The sequence below is a fragment of the Capricornis sumatraensis genome, chromosome 6 (assembly GCF_032405125.1).
Source record: "Capricornis sumatraensis isolate serow.1 chromosome 6, serow.2, whole genome shotgun sequence".
Classification (NCBI taxonomy): domain Eukaryota; kingdom Metazoa; phylum Chordata; class Mammalia; order Artiodactyla; family Bovidae; genus Capricornis; species Capricornis sumatraensis.
The window spans coordinates 87,981,703-88,002,446 of record NC_091074.1 but is presented as its reverse complement, the minus strand read 5'-3'; the positions used below and the strand labels follow the sequence as shown (position 1 = coordinate 88,002,446).

At 36.9% G+C, this 20,744-nt stretch overlaps 1 protein-coding gene across 1 annotated transcript in view; it reads left to right on the top strand.

The window, feature by feature from the left end:
* Positions 1–20,744, top strand: part of AGTPBP1 (ATP/GTP binding carboxypeptidase 1) — a 191,434-nt gene that overhangs the window by 109,891 nt on the left and 60,799 nt on the right. The window contains 3 exon segments of the mRNA XM_068974119.1: positions 11,076–11,159; positions 13,222–13,308; positions 13,393–13,541. Of these exon segments, the coding sequence (XP_068830220.1) occupies positions 11,076–11,159; positions 13,222–13,308; positions 13,393–13,541 (320 nt within the window).

Below are 20,744 nucleotides of genomic sequence, written 5' to 3'. Positions count from 1 at the left end.
AATCAGGTGCTTCATATAAAAGTATACATAAAGGTCTTAGGGGTTTTACATCATCTTCTGGCCATGAGGCCTGCTGACATTTTATGATCCTTTCTTTTCTGATAATGGTCAGTCAACCAGAAACTTATTTTCCAGGGGTGATTTTTCTTAAACCAGGCACCACCCTCCGAAGGTACCAGATGAAGTTGCATTCCTATAGCATGAGGGTGTAGTGGGTTACAATTAAGAAAGGAATTTACTTAGCCTAAGGTTAACATGATTAATTTTAAAGGTTAATACTTATTTCTTCTATATGCTAGTTATATTCATTATAAGGGCAGGGAATATGGAGCTACTGCTACTGCTAAGTCACTTCAGTCGTGTCCGACTCTGTGTGACCCCATAGACGGCAGCCCACCAGGCTCCCCCATCCCTGGGATTCTCCAAGCAAGAACACTGGAGTGGGCTGCCATTTCCTTCCCCAATGTATGAAAGTGAAAAGTGAAAGTGAAGTTGCTCAGTCATGTCCGACTCTTGGCGACCCCATGGACTGAAGCCTACCAGGCTTCTCTGTCCATGGGATTTTCCAGGCAAGAGTACTGGAGTGGAGTGCCATTGCCTTCCTTCTCCAGGAATATGGAGACTTAGCAGCAAATATTGGCCCAACAAGTGAAAAACCCTTCACCAACATGATTTTTATCTTTAGAAAAACCCAGTGCTAACTAAGACTTTCAAAATACTCCAAACTCTCTACGCTGTTTATGGTTGAGAAGTTATAAACAGTCATGTACATAGTAGCAAGAGTGTGGATAATCTGCCAAGCTAGTCTGCCAGCAGAGAGGTTTGATCTGAGACACCCTTGTCACGCCCAGGAATTTTTATTAACTGGAGCTGTAGGTTAACTCCTTCTCTGAGAGAGGTGGGGGACAGCCCCCCATAAAGTCAGAGGTGTCAGTGAGAGCATAAAACAGTAAAGTAGGCACTCTGGTTTTGGGGGTAGATGCTCGGGAACAGGGGGTCTCCTGAGGCTCGATCTCTGCTTTGCGTAATGCCGAGCCTCCTTCCTCATGACCTTTGCCACGGGCGGAGTTCCTCACGCTGGCTCCCGGCACAAAGTAATGTCTCTGCTTTTCAATATACTATCATTTTCTTCCAAGGAGTAAGCGTCTTTTAATTTCACGGCTGCAGTCACCATCTGCAGTGATTTTGGAGCCCCCCAAAATAAAGTCTGACACTGTTTCCACTGTTTTCCCATCTATTTTCCATGAAGTGATGGGACCAGATGCCATGATCTTCATTTTCTGAATGTTGAGCTTTAAGCCAACTTTTTCACTCTCCTCTTTCACTTTCATCAAGAGGCTTTTTAGCTCCTCTTCACTTTCTGCCATAAGGGTGATGTCATCTGCATATCTGAGGTTATTGATATTTCTCCCAGCAGTCTTGATTCCAGCTTGTGTTTCTTCCAGTCCAGCGTTTCTCATGATGTACTCTGCATAGAAGTTAAATAAGCAGGGTGACAACATACAGCCTTGATGTACTTTTCCTATTTGGAACCAGTCTGTTGTTCCATGTCCAGTTCTAACTGTTGCTTCCTGACCGGCTTATAGGTTTCTCAAGAGGCAAGTCAGGTGGTCTGGTATTGCCATCTCTTTCAGAATTTTCCACAGTTTCTTGTGATCCACACAGTCAAAGGCTTTGGCATAGTCAATAAAGCAAAAATAGATGTTTTTCTGGAACTCTCTTGCTTTTTCCATGATCCAGCGGATGTTGGCGTTGGAATATGATATTTATCTTTCTCTTACTGACTCACTTTACTCTACATAATAGGTTCTAGGTTCATCCACCTCATCAGAACTGACTCAAATGTGTTCCTTTCTATGGCTGAGTAATATTCCACTGTGTATATGTACCACAACTTCTTTATCCATTCATCTGTTGATGAACATCTAGGTTGCTTCTGTGTTCTAGCTATTGTAAATAGTGCTGCAATGAACAATGCGATACATGTGTCTTTTTCAATTTTGGTTTCCTCAGAGTATATGCCTAGGAGTGGGATTTCTGGGTTATTTGGTGGTTTTATTGTTGGTTTTTTAAGGAATCTTCATACTGTCTTCCATAGTGACTATATCAATTTATATTCCCACCAACAGTGCAGGAGCGTTCCCTTTTCTCCACACCCTCTCCAGCATTTATTGTTTGTAGACTTTTTGATGATGGCCATTCTGACCATTGTGAGGTGATGTCTTTTTCTGGTTTTGATTTGCATTTCTCTAATAATGAGTGATGTTGAGCATTTTTTCATATGTTTGTTACCCATCTGTATGTCTTCTTTTGAGAAATATCTGTTTAGGTATTTTTCCCACTTTTTGATTGGGTTCTTTGTTTTTCTGGCATTGAGTTTTATTAGCTGCTTTTATATTTTGGAAATTGATCCTTTGTCAGTTGTTTCATTTGCTATTATTTTCTCCTATTTTGAGGGTTGCCTTTTCACCTTGCTTATCGTTTCCTTGCTGTGCAAAATCTTTTAAGTTTAATAAGGTCCCACTTGTTTCAGTTCAGTTCAGTCGCTGAGTCGTGTCCGACTCTTTGTGACCCCATGAATCGCAGCACGCCAGGCCTCGCTGTCCATCACCAACTCCCGGAGTTCACTCAGACTCACGTCCATCGAGTCAGTGATGCCATCCAGCCATCTCATCCTCTGTCATCCCCTTTTCCTCCTGCCCCAAATCCCTCCCAGCATCAGGGTCTTTTCCAATGAGTCAGCTCTTCGCATGAGGTGGCCAAAGTACTGAAGTTTCACCTTTAGCATCATTCCTTCCAAAGAAATCCCAGGGCTGATCTCCTTCAGAATGGACTGGTTGGATCTCCTTGCAGTCCAAGGGACTCTCAAGAGTCTTCTCCAACACCACAGTTCAAAAGCACCAATTCTTCGGCGCTCAGCCTTTTTCACAGTCCTACTCTCACATCCATACATGACCACAGGAAAAACCATAGCCTTGACTAGATGGACCTTAGTTGGCAAAGTAATGTCTCTGCTTTTGAATATGCTATCTAGATTGGTCATAACTTTTCTTCCAAGGAGTAAGCGTCTTTTAATTTCATGGCTGCAGTCACCATCTGCAGTCTTACTTTTGATTTTATTTTTGTTACTCTAGGAGGTAGGTCATAGAGAATCTTGCTTTGATTTGTCATTGAGTGTTCTGCCTATGTTTTCCTCTGAGAGTTTTATAGTTTCTGGTTTTACATTTAGGTCTTAAGCCATTTTGAGTTTATCTTTGTGTATGGTGTTAGGACGGAGAAGGCAATGGCAACCCACTCCAGTACTCTTGCCTGGAAAATTCCATGAACGGAGGACCCTGGTAGGCTGCAGTCCATGGGATTGCTAAGAATCGGGCACGACTGAGTGACTTCACTTTCACTTTTCCCTTTCATGCATTGGAGAAGGAAATGGCAACTCATTCCAGTATTCTTGCCTGGAGAATCCCAGGGACAGAAGAGCCTAGTGGGCCTGTTGTCTCTGAGGTCACACAGAGCCAGACATGAATGAAGCGACTTAGCAGCAGCAGCAGCAGCAGCATGGTGTTAGGAAGTGTTCTAATTTCATTCTTTTACATGTAGCTGTTCAGTTTTCCCAGCACCATTTATTGAAGAGGCTGTCCTTCCCCATTGTATAATCTTGCCTCCTTTGTCAAAAATAAAATACCCATAGGTGCATGGATTTATTTCTGAGCTTTCTATCTTATTCCATTGGTCTATATTTCTGTCTTTTGCCAAGTAGCATACTCTCTTGATGGCTATAGCTTTGTAGTATAATCTGAAGTCAGGAAGGTTGATTCCTCCACCTCCATTCTTCTTTCTCAAGACTGCTTTGGCTATTCGGGGTCTTTTGTGTTTCCATATGAATTGTGAAATTTTTTGTTCTGGTTCTGTGAAAAATGCCATTGGTAATTTGATAGGGATTGCACTGATTCTGTAGACTGCATTTGGTAGTATAGACATTTTCACAATATTGATTGTTCCTACCCAGGAACATGAAATATTTCTACATCTGTTTATGTCATCTTTGATTTCTTTCATCAGTGCTTTATAATTTTCTGTGTATAGTTCTTTTGTCTCCCTAGGTAAGTTTATTCTTAGGTATTTAATTCTTTTTGTTGCAATGGTGAATGGGATTGATTCCTTAATTTCTTTTTCTGCTTTTTCATTATTGGTATATAGAAATGCAAGTGATTTCTGTGTATTGATTTTGTATCCTGCAACTTTGCTAAATTCACTGATTAGCTCTAATAATTTTCTGATGCTATCTATAGGGTTTTCTATGTACAGTATCATGTCATCTGCAAGCAGTGAGGGCTTTACTTCTTCTTTTCCAATCTATATTCCTTTTATTTCTTTTTCTTCTGTGATTGCTGTAGCTAGGACTTCCAGAACTAGGTTGAATAATAGTGGTGAAAGTGAACACCCTTGTCTTGTTCCTGATCTTAGGGAGTATGCATTCAGTTTTTCACTGTTGAGAATAATGTTTGCTGTAGGCTGATCATATATGACCTTCACTATGTTGAGGTAGCTTCCTTCTATGTCCATTTGTTTGAAGAGTTTTAATCATAAATGGGTGCTGAATTTTGTCAAAAGCTTTTGCTGCATCTATTGAGATTATCATGTGTTTCTTATCTTTCAATTTGTTAATATGGTGTATCATATTGATTGATTTGCATATATTGAAGAAACTTTGCATTCCTGGAATAAACCCAACTTGATCATGGTGTGTGAGCTTTTTGATGTGTTGGCTGAATTCTGTTTGTTAAAATTTTATTGAGGATTTTTGCATCTATGTTCTAGTGATATTGGCCTGTAGTTTTCTTTTTTGTGTTGTTTTTGTCTGGCTTTGGTATCAGGGTGATGATGGCCTTGTAGAATGAGTTTGGAAGTGTTCCTTCCTGTGCAGTTTTTTGAAAGAGTTGGAAGGATGGGCATTAGCTCGTCTCTAAATGTTTGATAGAATTCTGCTGTGAAGCCATCTGGTCCTGGGCTTTTGTTTTTTGGGAGATTTTTGATCACAGCTTCAATTTCAGTGCTTGAAATTGGGTTATTCATAATTTCTATTTCTTCCTGGTTCAGTCTTGGAAGATTGAACTTTTCTAAGAATCTGTCCATTTCTTCCAGATTATCCATTTTATTGCCATATAGTCGTTCATAATAGTCTCCTATAGTCCTTTGCATTTCTGCATTGTCTGTTGTAACCTCTCCTTTTTCATTTCTAATTTTGTTGATTTGATTCTTCTTGCTTTTGTTCTTGATGTTTCTGGCTAAAGGTTTGTCAATTTTGTTTATCTTCTCAAAGAACCAGCTTTTAGTTTTTTAATCTTTACTCTTGTTTCTTTCATTTATTTTTCATTTATTTCTGCTCAGATTTTTGTGATTTCTTTCCTTCTACTAATTTTTGTTGTTGTTGTTCCTTTTCCAGTTGTTTTAGGTGTGAAGTTAGGTTGTCTATTCAATATTTTTCTCATTTCTTGAGGTAGGATTGTATTGCTATAAACTTCCCGCTTAGAAATGCTTTTGTTGTATCCCATAGGTTTTGAGTTGTTGTAATTTCACTGTTATTTGTTTCTATAAATTTTTTTATTTCCCTTTTGATTTCTTCAGTAACCTGTTGGTTATTTAGAAACGTGTTATTCAGTCTCCATGTATTTGTGTTTCTTACAGTTTTTTTCTTGTAATTGATATCTAGTCTCATAGCATTGTGGTCAGAGAAGATGCTTGATGCTATTTCAGTTTCCTTAAATTTACTGAGGTTTGATTTGTGACCCAAGATGTGGTCTGTCCTGGAGAATGTTCCACGTGCACTTGAGAAGAAGGTGTATTTGTCTGCATTTGGATGGAATGTCCTGTAAATATCAATGAGATCCATCTCATCTAGTGTATCATTTAAGACATGTTTCCTTATTTATTTTCTGTTTTGATGATCTGTCCATTGGTATGAGTGGGGTGTTAAAGTCTTCTACTGTTACTGTGTTACTGTCAGTTTCTCCTTTTATGTCTGTTAGTATTTTTCTTATGTATTTGCGTGTTCGTATGTTGGGTGCATAGATAATTACAAGTTTTATGTCTTTCTCTTGGATTGATCCCTTGATCATTATGTAGTATCCTTCCTTATCTCTTGTAATCTTCTTTATTTTAAGGTCTATTTTGTCTAATATGAAGATTGCTATTCCAGCTTTCTTTTGCTTCCCATTTGCATGGAATATATTTTTCCATCCTCTCACTTTCAATCTGTATGTGTCTTTAGGTCTGAAGTGGGTTTCTTGTAGACAGCATATAAATTGGTCTTGTTTTTGTATCCATTCACCCAGTCAGTGTCTTTTGATTGGAGCACTTAATCCATTTACATTTAAAGTAATTATCGATATATATGTTCCTTTTTTCATTTTCTTAATTGTTTGGGGTTGATTTTGTCTATCTTTTTTTCTTTTCTTGTATTTCTTGACTATATAAGTCCCTTTAACATTTGTTGTAAAACTGGTTTGGTCATACTGAATTCTTTTAACTTTTGCTTGTCAGAAAAGCTTTTTATTTCTCCATCAATTTTGAATGAGATCTTTGCCAGGTACAGTAATCTTGGTTGTAGATTTTTCCCTTTCAACAGTTTAAATATATCCTGCCATTCCCTTCTGCTGAAAGATCAGCTGTTAAGCATATGGGGTTTCCTTTGTATGGTACTTGTTCTTCTCCCTTGCTGCTTTTAATATTCTTTCTTTGTGTTTAGTCTTTGTTCGTTTGATTAGCATGTGTCTTGGTGTGTTTCTCCTTGGGTTTATCTTGTATGGGACTCTTTATGCCTCTTGGACTTTTTCCTTTGACTATTTCCTTTTCCATGTTGGGGAAATTTTCGACTATAATCTCTTCAAAAATTTTTTCATACCTTTTCTTTTTCTCTTCTTCTGTGACTCTTATAATTTGAATGTTGTTGCGTTTGTTATTGTTCCAGAGGTCTCTGAGACCATCCTGAGTTCTTTTCATTCTTTTTACTTTGTTTTGCTCTTGGAAGTTATTTCCACCATTTTATCTTCCAGCTCACTGATTCGTTCTTCTTCCTCAGATAGTCTGCTATTGATTGCTTCTAGAGTATTTTTAATTTCAGTAATTGTGTTGTTTGTCTCTGTATGTTTATTCTTCAGTTCTTCTGTGTCTTTGTTAATTGATTCTTGTATTTTCTCCACTTTGTTTTCAAGGTTTTTGATCATCTTTAGTATCATTCTGAATTCTTTTTCAGGTAGTTTGCCTATTTCCTCTTCATTTATTTGGGCTTCTGTGTTTCTAGTTTGTTCCTTCATTTGTGTAGTATTTTTCTGCCTTTTCATTATTGTTTTTTTAACTTACTGTGTTTGAGGTCTCCTTTTCCCAGGCTTCAGAGTTGAATTCTTTCTTCCTTTTGGTTTCTGCCTGCTAAGGTTGGTCCAGTGATTTGTGTAGGCTTCACATAGGGTGAGATTTGTGCTGAGTTTTTGTTTGCTTGTTTGTTTTTCCTCTGATGGGCAAGGCTGAGTAAGGTGGTAATCCTGTCAGCTGATGACTGGTTTTGTGTTTTTGTTTTGTTTGTTGTTTAGATGAGGAGTCCTGGACAGGGTCCTCCTGGTGCTTGGGTGATGCTGGGTCTGGTATTCAAGCGGTTTCCTTTGTGTGAGTTCTATTTGATACGCACTATGGTTAGTTCTCTGGTAGTCTAGGGTCTTGGAGTTAGTGCTCCCACTCCAAAGGGTCAGGGCTTGATCTCTGGTCAGGAATGAAGATTCCACAAGTGTTTTGTTATGGTATTAAGTGAGATGAAAATAAATATCCCAAAACGAGAAACCAAAATGAACCCCAGACAAATGTCAGTTACAAAATCAGGCAAATAATAATTAAAATAATGGATTATACACATATGCATATACACCCATGAGCAAAGTCAAAACAGTCCAACAAAAATAAAGTACAATAGATTGACCCAGTGAACAAAGGAAACCAAAAATTATGTCTACCAGGACAAAACTAACTAAAGCAAAAACTGGAAAACAAAACTAAAGCAACGTGCCAAGTGGGAAGAAAGCAATGAAAATAAAACTAACATATGTAGAAAGGAAAGGAAGAAAGAAAGAATACATATGCAGAGTTAAATAGAGGTAGATAAAGAAATTTTATATACATTAAAGATTAACTGTAAGGGGAAAAGAACAGTAGAAAAAGGAAACAAATGGTTAAATGTAGAAAAAGTAATAATAGGCTTGAAAAATTAAAAAAAGAGAAAAGAAAAAAAAAAGGAAAACTTCCCAGAACTGCTAAAGCCCAATGTAGAGGCAGGAGTTTATAGCAACAATAAAAAATGTGGCTGAGAAAAAAAAAAGCTCAAAAGCTTAATTAGATTTCATAGGGCCAATAAAATTGACAACAACAACATAGGGGGGAAAAAGGAAAAAAAAAGAAAAAAATCCAAAAGCATCTATAGAACAAGTCAAAACATAAGAATAATAATAGTTTTTCTTGAGTCACTGCTGTCAGAGCCCTTTCCCTCACTGGGAGTCCACCTCTCCTCCCTAGGATGCCCTCCAACACTGCTGATCTCTGGACTTGTTCTGGGGGCAGCTCAGATTCTAATCAGGTCCTACTCCTCTGTGTTCTTTAAATGTCCACAGCTATCAGAACTAGTGCATTTTCTTTTGTGGGAGCTTTCAGTGACCTTTTATATATTCCATAGACACAGTCTACCTAGTTGATCATGTGGATTTAATCTGTAGTTTGTAGAGCTGGTGGTAAGTTTTGGGTCTTCTTCCTTAGTCACACTGCCCCTGGGTTTCAATCGTGGTTTTATTTCCACTTCTACATGTGGGTCATTCAGTTAGGGTTTGCTCCTGAGGCTGCCCTGGAGGACTTGGGTCTGCCCCAGTGAGAGCCAGGTGTGGAGGTGGTGCAGCTGCTTGGGTCACAGGGGTTCTGACAGCACCAGGCACTCAGGGGAGTTGGCAGCTAGGGCAGCAGGGAATACAGTGCTCTAGAAGGGTGTGGCAACCAGCATTGGCCAATACATTCCAGTATTCTTGCCTGGAGGCCTGACAGAGAAGCCTGGCAGGCCACAGTCTACAAGGTTGCAAAGAGTCAGACACTACCGAAGCAACCTTGCATGCTTAGATGCAAGAATTTTTTGCCTGAAGCAGCTCTGCCCCAGTGAGAGCTGAGCGTGAAGGTGACGCAGCTGCTTGGCTTGTGGGGACCCTGGTGGCGCCAAGTGTGCAGGAACATGGACTGCCTCCGCCATAGGAGTTATGGCCCTATCAAGAGTCTTTTTCCAGCCTCTTGTAGCTGGTGATCAGAATGTTTCTTTGTCTAGTCTTTCTCTGTAGCTCTGCCCATTCAGGCACATAGAGGGGCCCCCTTGGCTGGGGTCCTACTCTGTAGTTCAGTGTGTCAGGCGTTTGATGGGCCAGCCTCTCTATTGTTCAGCTGCTGATGGTGGCACGTGTGGAGAGAGAGTCTGGTGATGGCTCCACCCCTTACGTGTGACTCAGCAGTATCGCCTTGCTTCCATGGCTGTCCGGCTTTCCTCCACAGGCATTTCCCACCACAATCTTCTCCCTCACATCCCCTTGATCTGTCTCTCAGCAGTCAACAGCAGCCCCTTGCCCTGGGATTGCTCCACAATCCCTGAACTCCAGCTCCCAGCCGCTGTACCTTCCAGGGGATCTGTGTCCCTTTTCGGGGTAGTATGGCTGCAACAAGGACTGCATTCTGTTTAGGCTGCCACAGATCAGCTGTTTCACTCTCAGCCTTAAATGTTTCTCCTCTGACTCAGTTGCCCGGATGTGGGGATCGGACCCCTGCGTCAGTTCTCCCACCCGCCAAGGGGGGGTTACAGTCCTACTAACACTCCTGTTTTTCTCCCTGCTTCCTTCATCCTGCTGAGTTTTGTGTGGGTCTGTATATTTGCTTCCTCTGGTCAGGTACTCCTGTCTGCTCTCAGTTGGTGTTCTGTGTGCCCTTCTGTGTCTGAAGGTGTATTCCTGGTATATCTGTGGAGAGAGATGTACTCCATGTCCACCTACTCCTCTGCCATCTTGTTCTCCCTGTTTTTATTTTTCAATAGATTGCCAGCCTTTAACATTTGAGAGACTCCACGTAGTGATCCAAGTTTCCGTTGTTTCTCGTAAATTTGGTATTGAACCTTTAACCTCTCTTCCTACCTGGCAGCATTTGGTTGTGTTTAGACAGATCCTGTGTTCCCCAGTTTTCCACAGCGTCCCCCAGCAGGCCTCCTCAGGTACATCACGTGCTGGCCCTGTGGGTATCGAGCTTTCTTATCTTGTTTTACAATGCAGAATGTTGCTATAGAACTGAGATGTTATATCAGCCTTTTAATACCATTTTTCTTAAGAAAAACTGCAAACTTTTGTAAGTATTAATCTTTTATACATTTATGGTAGGTATTTCATACATTTACTATTTAATAAATGGTTTTGACAAATGGATGTTTTTAGTCATTTACCATACTTGAACACTTGTATTGGTATGGCACATCTGAGTATATGTAAGCACTATGTCTTTCATTGTTGAAGATCTGGGTGATATAAATTTTTGATTTGTTTATTATTATAATTTTAGCTTTTTAAAAGTTTTGCTTTTGTAGAAAGAATTTGCTATTTGAAAGTTATGACACTGACTCTAAATCAAGGATTTATATCATAATCCTTTGATGCTCGATTTTTTTCTTGATAGACTGCTGTGTCAGTGATGAGCTAGTTAAAAAACTAAAAATAAATATGCTTAATTTTATAATGCTAGATTAAGAATTTCTATATAGAAAAGCATATAGTCATTCAAAGTTATTTAAGTAAAGCTATTGGCCTTGTGCTGGTTATTTTTCTAGAACTTAGACTTTTAAAATACTGATTTTTGTCTATATTTTATGTACTGATTTATTTTGTACATATAATATGTAGAGGGATGATAATTTTTATTTTAAGAAATTTTTATCATTTTAAATTTTTTGTTCAAAATTTACTTGGAGGAAAGTTGTGCCTTAGCATATAATAATGAATTTTGGTCAAACTTCTTTATGATTTCAGAACAAAAATTGCCCAAGATATTGAGAGGCTAATACATCAGAGTGATAGCATAGATCGAGTGGTATATGACTTAGATAACCCAAAGTAAGTCTCATTTTTGTGTTTTAGTTTTGTTGGTTTTATTATCTTAAAATTTCAGTGTTCTTTTAAAAGACAAAGAAATGTAGTTAACTTCCACCTAATTAAGCCTCATTCTCTTTTTATCTTTTAGCAGAGATGTAATGGTAAGGTAAATCATGTTTATTTGGTTAAATTGAGTATGCTACAAATTTAGTTTTTCTTATGTGGGCTTTTAATGGTTTTAATAAAGGAAACATCACAAACTGATGCTTTGTTTTTAAAAACTGAAACTACCTCCACTTAAGATAATGGAGATTTTGTATGAATGCTGCGGTTTTGTCCTTAATACCGAGCCTTCGTTTCCTTAGGACAACAAATTACCATCCCCTTTAGAAGGAAAATATGCTTCCTAGTTTTCCACAGTCCCCACTTCTCACTTTGTCTCTTACTGCTTACAATCTGCTTCAGTCGTTTTATGTTGCTTGTCTGACTTTTGAAGCCATTTGTTTGTGATCCCTGGTGGCTCAGTGGGTAAAGGATCTACCTGCAGTGCAGGAGACTGTCAGCAGCACAGGAGCCTGGGTTTCGATTCCTGTGGCTGGAAGATCCCCTGGAGAAGAAAATGGCAAGCCACTCCAGTAGTTTTGCCTGGAAAACCCCATGGACAGAGGAGCCTGGTGGGCTACAGTTCATGGGATTTTAAGAGTCAGACATGACCTGGTGACTAAACCACAACAGTGTTTTAGTGTAATTTCTAATTTAGGGTTATCACTGGTGCCATTGCGTTTAATGATTTTGCTGTTGTTCAGTCAGTCACATCTGACTCTTTGCGACCCCATGGACTGCCAGGCTTCCCTGTCCTTCACCATCTCCTTCTCATTACTGTAGACAAATGATTTAATAGTAGTCATATTCATCATTTTTCATTTTCATTTATTTCCTTATATATTATTCATTAGGTGCCATTGCATTTGTCTCCAGTAATGAGAACTTTAATCAGCCCACGAATGGGTTTTCCCTCTCTCTCCTTCAACATTCTAATATTTTGGAGAGGTTTTATATTTCATTAGTCTTATTTGGAGGAAATAAGACATTTAAAAAGATTTTTGTTAAGAGAATCAGGGTAAAGTCATGTCAGAGCTAATAACTGAATTTGAAATAACATTCTCAAAAATAAAAAACAAATCTATTCATAATTTCTTAGTTATTTCAGTGTTTCTAATTCTGTGTTAGACCAGACAAATGTGGTAACACAGAACCTCAAGAACTCTTTAATGTAGGATATTCTTGTTTAGTTGCTCAGTCATGTCTGACTCTGTGCGACCCTATGGACTATATAGCCCACCAGGATCCTCTGTCCATGGAATTCTCCAGGCAAGAATACTGGAGTGGGTTGCCATTTCCTCCTCCAGGAGATCTTCCAGACCCAGGGAAGTGTCACATGCCAGTGCTATTTCTAACTGAAATGACTTTGGACAAAAGCATTGGTCTTCTGGGAGTCTTTATTTTCCCCCATTAGGATGTAAGCTCTAGAAGAGCAAGAATTTGTATTCAGTCAGGGAAATAGATAACTTTAACTACAACAGTATCTGGCACATGGTAGGAGCTCAATAAATACTTGCTAAAGTAAGGAATATGTAAAGTGAGAATAATACTTCCACCTTTTGGGTACTAATTATAATAGATAATGAAGCTCTCTAAATTAAAAAAATAGCTTTACCTGAGAACTGCATAGTTTCTAGAATTATTGGTACTCAATACACGTCATATGCGCTTTAAAAAATAACTATTCTTTTCCGTAAGATTCTAATATTTAGAAATGGCATCTAATGAGATGAAAATTTTTGTGATTAATATTCACTATATAATTGTGGAAGAAATCTCTACTTGTAATTATAATATTTTGTCCTGTAAATATTAGCCAGAGTTTGTAGTTTGCTTGTGTTTATTTTGTTCTTTGGCTTAAAATAATGAGGAGGGTGAGCGAGCAATAATGGTGCGTTTTTAATCTACAGTGTAGTTTCGTTTTTGCTCACTTGTTTAAATGCTATGCATTTTTTTATTCTTACTTTAAAATTTTATTTAGCTATACCATTCCAGAAGAAGCAGATGTGTTGAAGTTTAACTCCAAATTTGAATCTGGAAATCTGCGTAAAGTAATTCAAATTAGAAAGTAAGTCATTAAAATTCTTCTCATTTTGTTTGTGTACAGATATTTTCCTAATTTTCATCAAATTTGTTTATTTTCTGTTTTCAGAAATGAATATGACCTTATTCTGAACTCAGACATAAATAGCAATCATTATCATCAGTGGTTTTACTTTGAAGTCAGTGGAATGCGACCAAGTATTGCTTATAGGTTCAACATCATAAACTGTGAAAAGTCCAACAGTCAGTTTAATTATGGTAAGACAACATTTCATCCAAATTGAATACAGCTAAAGATTTATTACATATGCTACTTAAAATAAAGTTTTTAATGAAGTCTGTTCATCCAGAGGAGAATTACATAAAGCAGTCTCTTTTTAAACTTTTTTTATTTTGAATAGAGTCATAAAAACGTAAAAAGAGTTGTAGAAGTCTCAGAAAAGTTCTCTTCACCAGATTTCCTCTAATGGTTACATTCTATGTAACTGTACTAGAATGCCGAAACCAGGGTTTGATGTTGGCACAGTGTGGGTGCATAATTTTGTGCCTTTTTATTACATTTGTAGATTCTTACTATTGTCACCACAACTCGGATAGAGAATTCTTTCAGTACCACCAAGCCTGTGCTACTCCTTTATAGTTCACCTTTCAGTTGTAGTTTTCTGTAAATTTTAAAATCTAATTGAAGAAGTTTCCTTTTATTAGTAGTTTACTGAGAGTTTTTGTTATAAATGGGTATTAAATTTTGACACATGCTTTTTTTCATCAAATGATTTGATCATGTGATTTTTCTTCTTTAGCTTGTCAAAATGGCATGTTATATTAATTCATTTTTGAATACTGAACCAGCCTTTTTTATCTGTGAATTGAATTAAGTATGTGAATTATAGTCATTGTATATAATTGCTAATGTTTTATTAAGAATTTTTAAAATTTCTATTCAAGAGGTATATTGAGATATATATATATTTTTTTGATATCGTATCTGATTTTGGCATATCATGGTAACAGTTACTTCTAAAACTAGTTGACTAATACTCCCTCCTCTTATTTTCTGGAAGAGCTTATGCATATTTGGTATTAATTCTTAAATGCTTGGTAGAATTCTCCAGAGAAATCATCTGGGCCAGGAGATTTCTTATTTGGTACTCTTTTAAATTAGAGATTAAATTTCTTCTTTAATAGTTTTAGGACAATTCAGATTATCTATTTCACCTTGAGTGAGTTATAGTAGTTTGTTCTTTATAGGAATTGATCAGTTTCTTCGAAATTTTCAAATGTGTATGTAAAGTTGTTCATAGTATTTCTTACTATCTTTTTAATAGCTTCAGGGTCTCTAGTGATATCCTGTATTTAATTCCTGACAATAGTAACTTGTGTCTTGTCTTTATTTTTCTGTCAGTTTTGTTGATATTTTAAAGAATCGGCTTTTTGTTTCACGGTTTTTCTCATGAGGCAGTTTTTAAAAACTCTAGGGTTGTACCAGCAAAAAAGCTATAGTTATAGCCTCATTTAAGGCTTTGTGCTTATTAGTACTTTAATAGATGTCTAACTTGGGGTTATTTGCCAAGGCATCAGGTTTTTATAGTCAGGTATTATTTCAGTGGAAGATTATTTAATTGTATAAACTTAATATCAGTAATTGAAAATTAAGATATCAAGTTTTTTATTTTATGATAATTTTGTGTAAAAGAAAAATTTTTTTCTGTTGTATAAAGATTGAGCTTAAACAGCTAAGGCATGACATGCTATATTATCTGTTTCAGATAAATGTTCTAAAATGTTAAAAGCATGAATATGATGATACTCTATAAGGGGACATTTCTGAAAACTGAAGCTTTCAAGATATGATTCTTCCCAATTGTCATTATTTATATGGAAAACAGAAAATTGTATACTCCAGATAATTATTTTACATACATAGGATAAAGCTTTAGTCAGATTTACTATTTAATGTAATAATTATGGGAAGATAAGGCTCATAATATCTGGTTCAGTTATAAATATTTTTAAAGTTTTAAAAATGTTTTGAAGGTGAAGTCGCTCAGTCGTGTCTGACTCTGTGACCCCATGGACTGTAACCTACTAGGCTCCTCCGTCCATGGGATTCTCCAGGCAAGAATACTGGAGTGGATTGCCATTTCCTTCTCCAAGGGATCTTCCTGACCCAGGGATCAAACCCGGGTCTCCCGCATTGGAGGCAGATGCTTTAACCTTAAGTAATCTAATTTAAAATGATGTATTCTTATAAAAATATATTTTGACTAAGGATTCAGTGGTTATATTGACTTACATGAATAGTGATATGAATATTCTTGATAAAATCTTGTTTAATTTTTTTGACTTTTGGGTATGACTGCTAATCATTGAATGTCCTATTTTTTAGAAACATTTGTTGACCTTAAACTTTCATATAACTTTAAAAATTACCTTAATTGAAAAATCATTCAAAATAATATCAAAATGTATAAAGAATCTTATGTTTTCCCTATTTAACTTATAAACATTCAATATAATGCTAACATAATATTATACAGGAGTGAAGGACAATTATGAGTAAAATATAAAGGCATATTTATTCCAGAAATGATAGAGATTATTCAGATACTAGTGTTATAGGTAGATGATATCTTTACTAACTATATTTATTTATTGACTTTTATAAAATAGTATACTAAGGTTTATTAAAATACTTTAATTTTTACAATTAAAAGCACATATTTTGGAGTGATATCTCTCTATTAAAAAAACTGTATTTCTGTGTGATAATTTCTTCCTTTAGTGTCATTTTAAATTTAAAATGAATAGAATTCTGTAACTAAAACCAAGTCAAAACATTGAGACAGATGGCTGCTTGAATTTTTAAGTTTCCTCTCCTTTTCACCCTGGCCCTTTGGGTATTCTTGTTTGTATTACTATTAATATATCATACTTTCCAAACTCACTTTGTATAAAATCTAGAAAACAGAATGTTGGTAAGAAGAAAATTAAAAGCATCAATAATACATTATCCAAAGAAATTTATTTTAATGTTTGTTGTTTCTTTCCAGCTTTTTTTAAAATAATGCATTATGTGATCTTTCCATATATATAGTTATGTGTTTTTTAAAAAAATGCTCATAACACAGTTTCATAACCTGCATCTTAACTAAACATTATATCATCATTATTTTTCTGGTCATTAAACAAATATCCCTCAGAAGCATAGTTTAATGGATATCTTGTCGAAGTTCTGTAACTCATTTATCCAACTGTTCCTTTGTTAGACTTTTAAGCCATTTTTATTTTGATTCTAGTTTTATTGAGATTGATTGACCTACAGCACTGTATAAGTTTAAGCTGTACAGCATATGATTTGACTTATAAAATGATTACAAAGTTTAGTGACCCTATTACACGTTAAGTTGTATCTAATTATTTTCTACTTTAACTACTACTGAGATGAACATTACTGTATTATACTAAATATCTGTGTGTATAGTAATTTACTTACATATTCACAGAAGTGGAATTTATTTATCTGTCTTCCAGCTGTAAGTGGTTTTTTTGGTTTGTTTGTTTGTTTTTGTGTTTTGGATTATGAAACCATGGATCATATGGGATTTACTATTCCAAATAAGGGAATTTGGTAAAGTTAATAAACTTTAGAGAAGATTCTCTAAGAAGGAAATAGAAGATAAAATCCACTGTTTAGCGTTTTGTTATCCATCCTTAATCTTACTCATATTCACATAATTTTAAAATTAAATTTTACCCTTTTATACATTTGGGTTCAAAATATGAAAAGTCATTATACGCAATGTTTTTAAATTAAACAATATATGGTAATAACATTTCCCCATGCCATGAAATGCCAGTACCAAAATCAGATTGATTGTATTCTTTGCAGCCAAAAATGGAGAAGCTCTATACGGTCAGCAAAAACAAGACCTGGAGCTGACTGTGGCTCAGATCATGAGCTCCTTATTGCAAAATCTAGCTTTAAATTGAAGGAAGTAGGGAAAACCACTAGAATCCCTTATAGTTACTCTGTGGAGGTGGCAAACAGATTCAAGGGATTAGATCTGATAGACAGGGTGCCTGAATACTAGGAATGGAGTTCATAACACTGTACAGACCAAAACCATCCCCCCCACCACGCCCCAAATGCAAGAAGGCAAAGTGGTTGTCTGAGGAAGCTTTGTAGCTGAGGAAAGAGAAGAAGCAAAAGGCAAAGGAGAAAGGGAAAGATATGCCCAACTGAATGCAGAATTCAGAGAATATCAAGAAAAGATAAGAAAGCCTTCTTAAATGAACAGTGCAGTGAAATAGAGGAAAACAGTAGAATGGGAATGGCTAGAGGTCTCTTCAAGAAAATTTGAGATATCAAGGAAACACTTAATGCAAGGATGGGCACGATAAGGGACAGAAAAGTTAAAAGGACCTAACAGAAGCAGAAGTGATTTAAGAATCAGTGGCAAGAATACAGAGAACTATAGAGGAAAGGTCATAATGACTTGGAAAACCACAATGATGTGATCACTCATATAGAGCCAGACATCCTGGAGTGTGAAGTCATGTTGGCCTTGGGAAGCATTACTACGAACAAAGCTAGTGGAGGTGATGGAATTCCAGTTGAGCTATTTCAAATCCAGAAGATGATGCTGTGGAAGTGCTGCACTCAATATGTCAGCAAATTTAGAAAACTCAGCAGTGGCCACAGGACTGGAAAAGGTCAGTTTTCTTTCCAATCCCAAAGAAGGGCAATGCCAGAGAATGTTTAAACTACCGCACAATTGCACTCATTTCACATGCTAGCAAGGTTATGCTTAAATTCCTTCAAGCTAGGCCACAGCAGCATGTGAAGCGAGAACCACCAAAGGTACAAGGTGGGTTTCAAGGAGGCAGAGGGACCAGAGATCAAATTGCCAACATTTGTTGAGATTGTGGAGAAAACAAGGGAGTTGCAGAAAAATATCTACTTCTGCTTCACTGACTATGCTAAAGCCTTTGACTTTGTGGATCACAACAAATTGGAAAATTCTTACAGAGATGAGAGTACCAGACCACTTTACCTGTCTCCTGAGAAACCTGTATATAGGTCAAGAAGCAACAGTTAGAACTGGACATGGAACAATGAATTCGTTCTAAATTGGGAAAGGATTACATCAAGGCTGTATATTTTCATTAACGTCCATGCAGGGTATATCCTGTAGAATGTCAGACTGGATGAATCACAAGCTGCAATCAAGATTGCTGGGAAAAATAAGAAATATGATACCACTCTAATGGCGTAAAGTGAAGAGGAACTAAAGAGCCTCTTGATGAGGGTGAAAGAGCAGAGTGAAAAGCTGGCTTGAAACCCAACATTAAAAAACTAAGATCATGGCAATTGATCCCATCACTTCCTGGAAAATAGAAGGGAAAAAGTGGAAGCAGTGACACAACTCTCATCAACTTCTGGCCCTCATGATACTCTAGCATTTGTTTGGGAGCTTTGTTATATTCTGTTGCTCTAGCTTCACTAGATTTTATTATTTTTTTGAATTTATTTTTTAAATATAAGTTTATTTATTTTAATTGGAGGTTAATTACTTTACAATATTGTATTGGTTTTGCCATACATCAACATGAATCCACCACAGGTATACACGTGTTCCCCATCCTGAACCCCCCTCCCTCTTCCATCCCCCCATACCATCCCTCTGAGTCATCTCAGTGCACCAGCCTGAAGCATTCAGTATCATGCATTGAACCTGGACTGGCGATTTGTTTCATATATGATATTATACATATTTCAATGTTATTCTCCCAAATCATCCCACCCTCTCCCTCTCCCACAGAGGCCAAAAGACTGTTTTATACATCTGTGTCTCTTGCTGCCTCACATACAGGGTTATCGTTACAATCTTTTAAATTCCATATATATGTGTTAGTATACTGTATTGGTGTTTTTCTTTCTGGCTTACTTCACTCTGTATAATCGGCTCCAGTTTCATCCACCTCATTAGAACTGATTCAAATGTATTCTTTTTAATGGCTGAGTAATACTCCATTGTGTATATGTACCACAGCTTTCTTAGCCATTCATCTGCTGATGGACATCTAGGTTGTTTCCACATCCTGGCTATTATAAACAGTGCTGCGATGAACGTTGGGGTACACGTGTCTCTTTCAATTCTGGTTTCCTCGGTGTGTATGCCCAGCAGTGGGATTGCTAGCTCATAAGGCAGTTCTATTTCCAGTTTTTTAAGGAATCTCCACACTGTTCTCCATAGTGGCTGTACTAATTTGCATTCCCACCAACAGTGTAAGAGGGTTCCCTTTTCTCTGCACCCTCTCCAGCATTTATTGCTTGTAGACTTTTGGATCACAGCCATTCTGACTGGTGTGAAATGGTACCTCATTGTGGTTTTGATTTGCATTTCTCTGATAATGAGTGATGTTGAGCATCTTTTCATGTGTTTGTTAGCTACCTGTATGTCTTCTTTGGAGAAATGTCTGTTTAGTTCTTTGGCCCATTTTTTGATTGAGTCATTTATTTTTCTGGAATTGAGCTGCAGGGGTTGCTTGTATATTTTTGAGATTAGTTGTTTGTCAGTTGCTTCATTTGCTATTATTTTCTCCCATTCTGAAGGCTGTCTTTTCACCTTGCTTATAGTTTCCTTTGTTGTGCAGAAGCTTTTAAGTTTAATTAGGTCCCATTTGCTTATTTTTGCTTTTATTTCCAATATTCTGGTAGGTGGGTCATAGAGGATCCTGCTGTGATATATGTCGGAGAGTGTTTTACCTATGTTCTCCTCTAGGAGTTTTATAGTTTCTGGTCTTATGTTTAGATCTTTAATCCATTTTGAGTTTATTTTTGTGTATGGTGTTAGAAAGTGTTCTAGTTTCATTCTTTTACAAGTAGTTGACCAGCTTTCCAAGCACCACTTGTTAAAGAGATTGTCTTTTCTGCATTGTATATTCTTGCCTCCTTTGTCAAAGATAAGGTGTCCACAATGGAGTATTACTCAGCCGTTAAAAAGAATACATTTGAATCAGTTCTGATGAGTTGGATGAAACTGGAGCCGATTATACAGAGTGAAGTAAGCCAGAAAGAAAAACAGCAATACAGTATACTAACACATATATATGGAATTTAGAAAGATGGCAATGACGACCTTGTATGCAAGACAGCAAAAAAGACACAGATGTGTATAACGGACTTTTGGACTCTGAGGGAGAGGGAGAGGGTGGGATGATTTGGGAGAATGGCATTGTAACATGTGTACTATCATGTAAGAATCGAATCACCAGTCTATGTCCGATGCAGAATACAGCATGCTTGGGGCTGGTACATGGTGATGACCCAGAGAGATGTTATGGGGAGGGAGGTGGAAAGGGGGTTCATGTTTGGGAACGCATATACACCTGTGCTGGATTCATGTCAATGTATGGCAAAACCTATACAGTATTGTAAAGTAAAATAAAGTGAAAAAA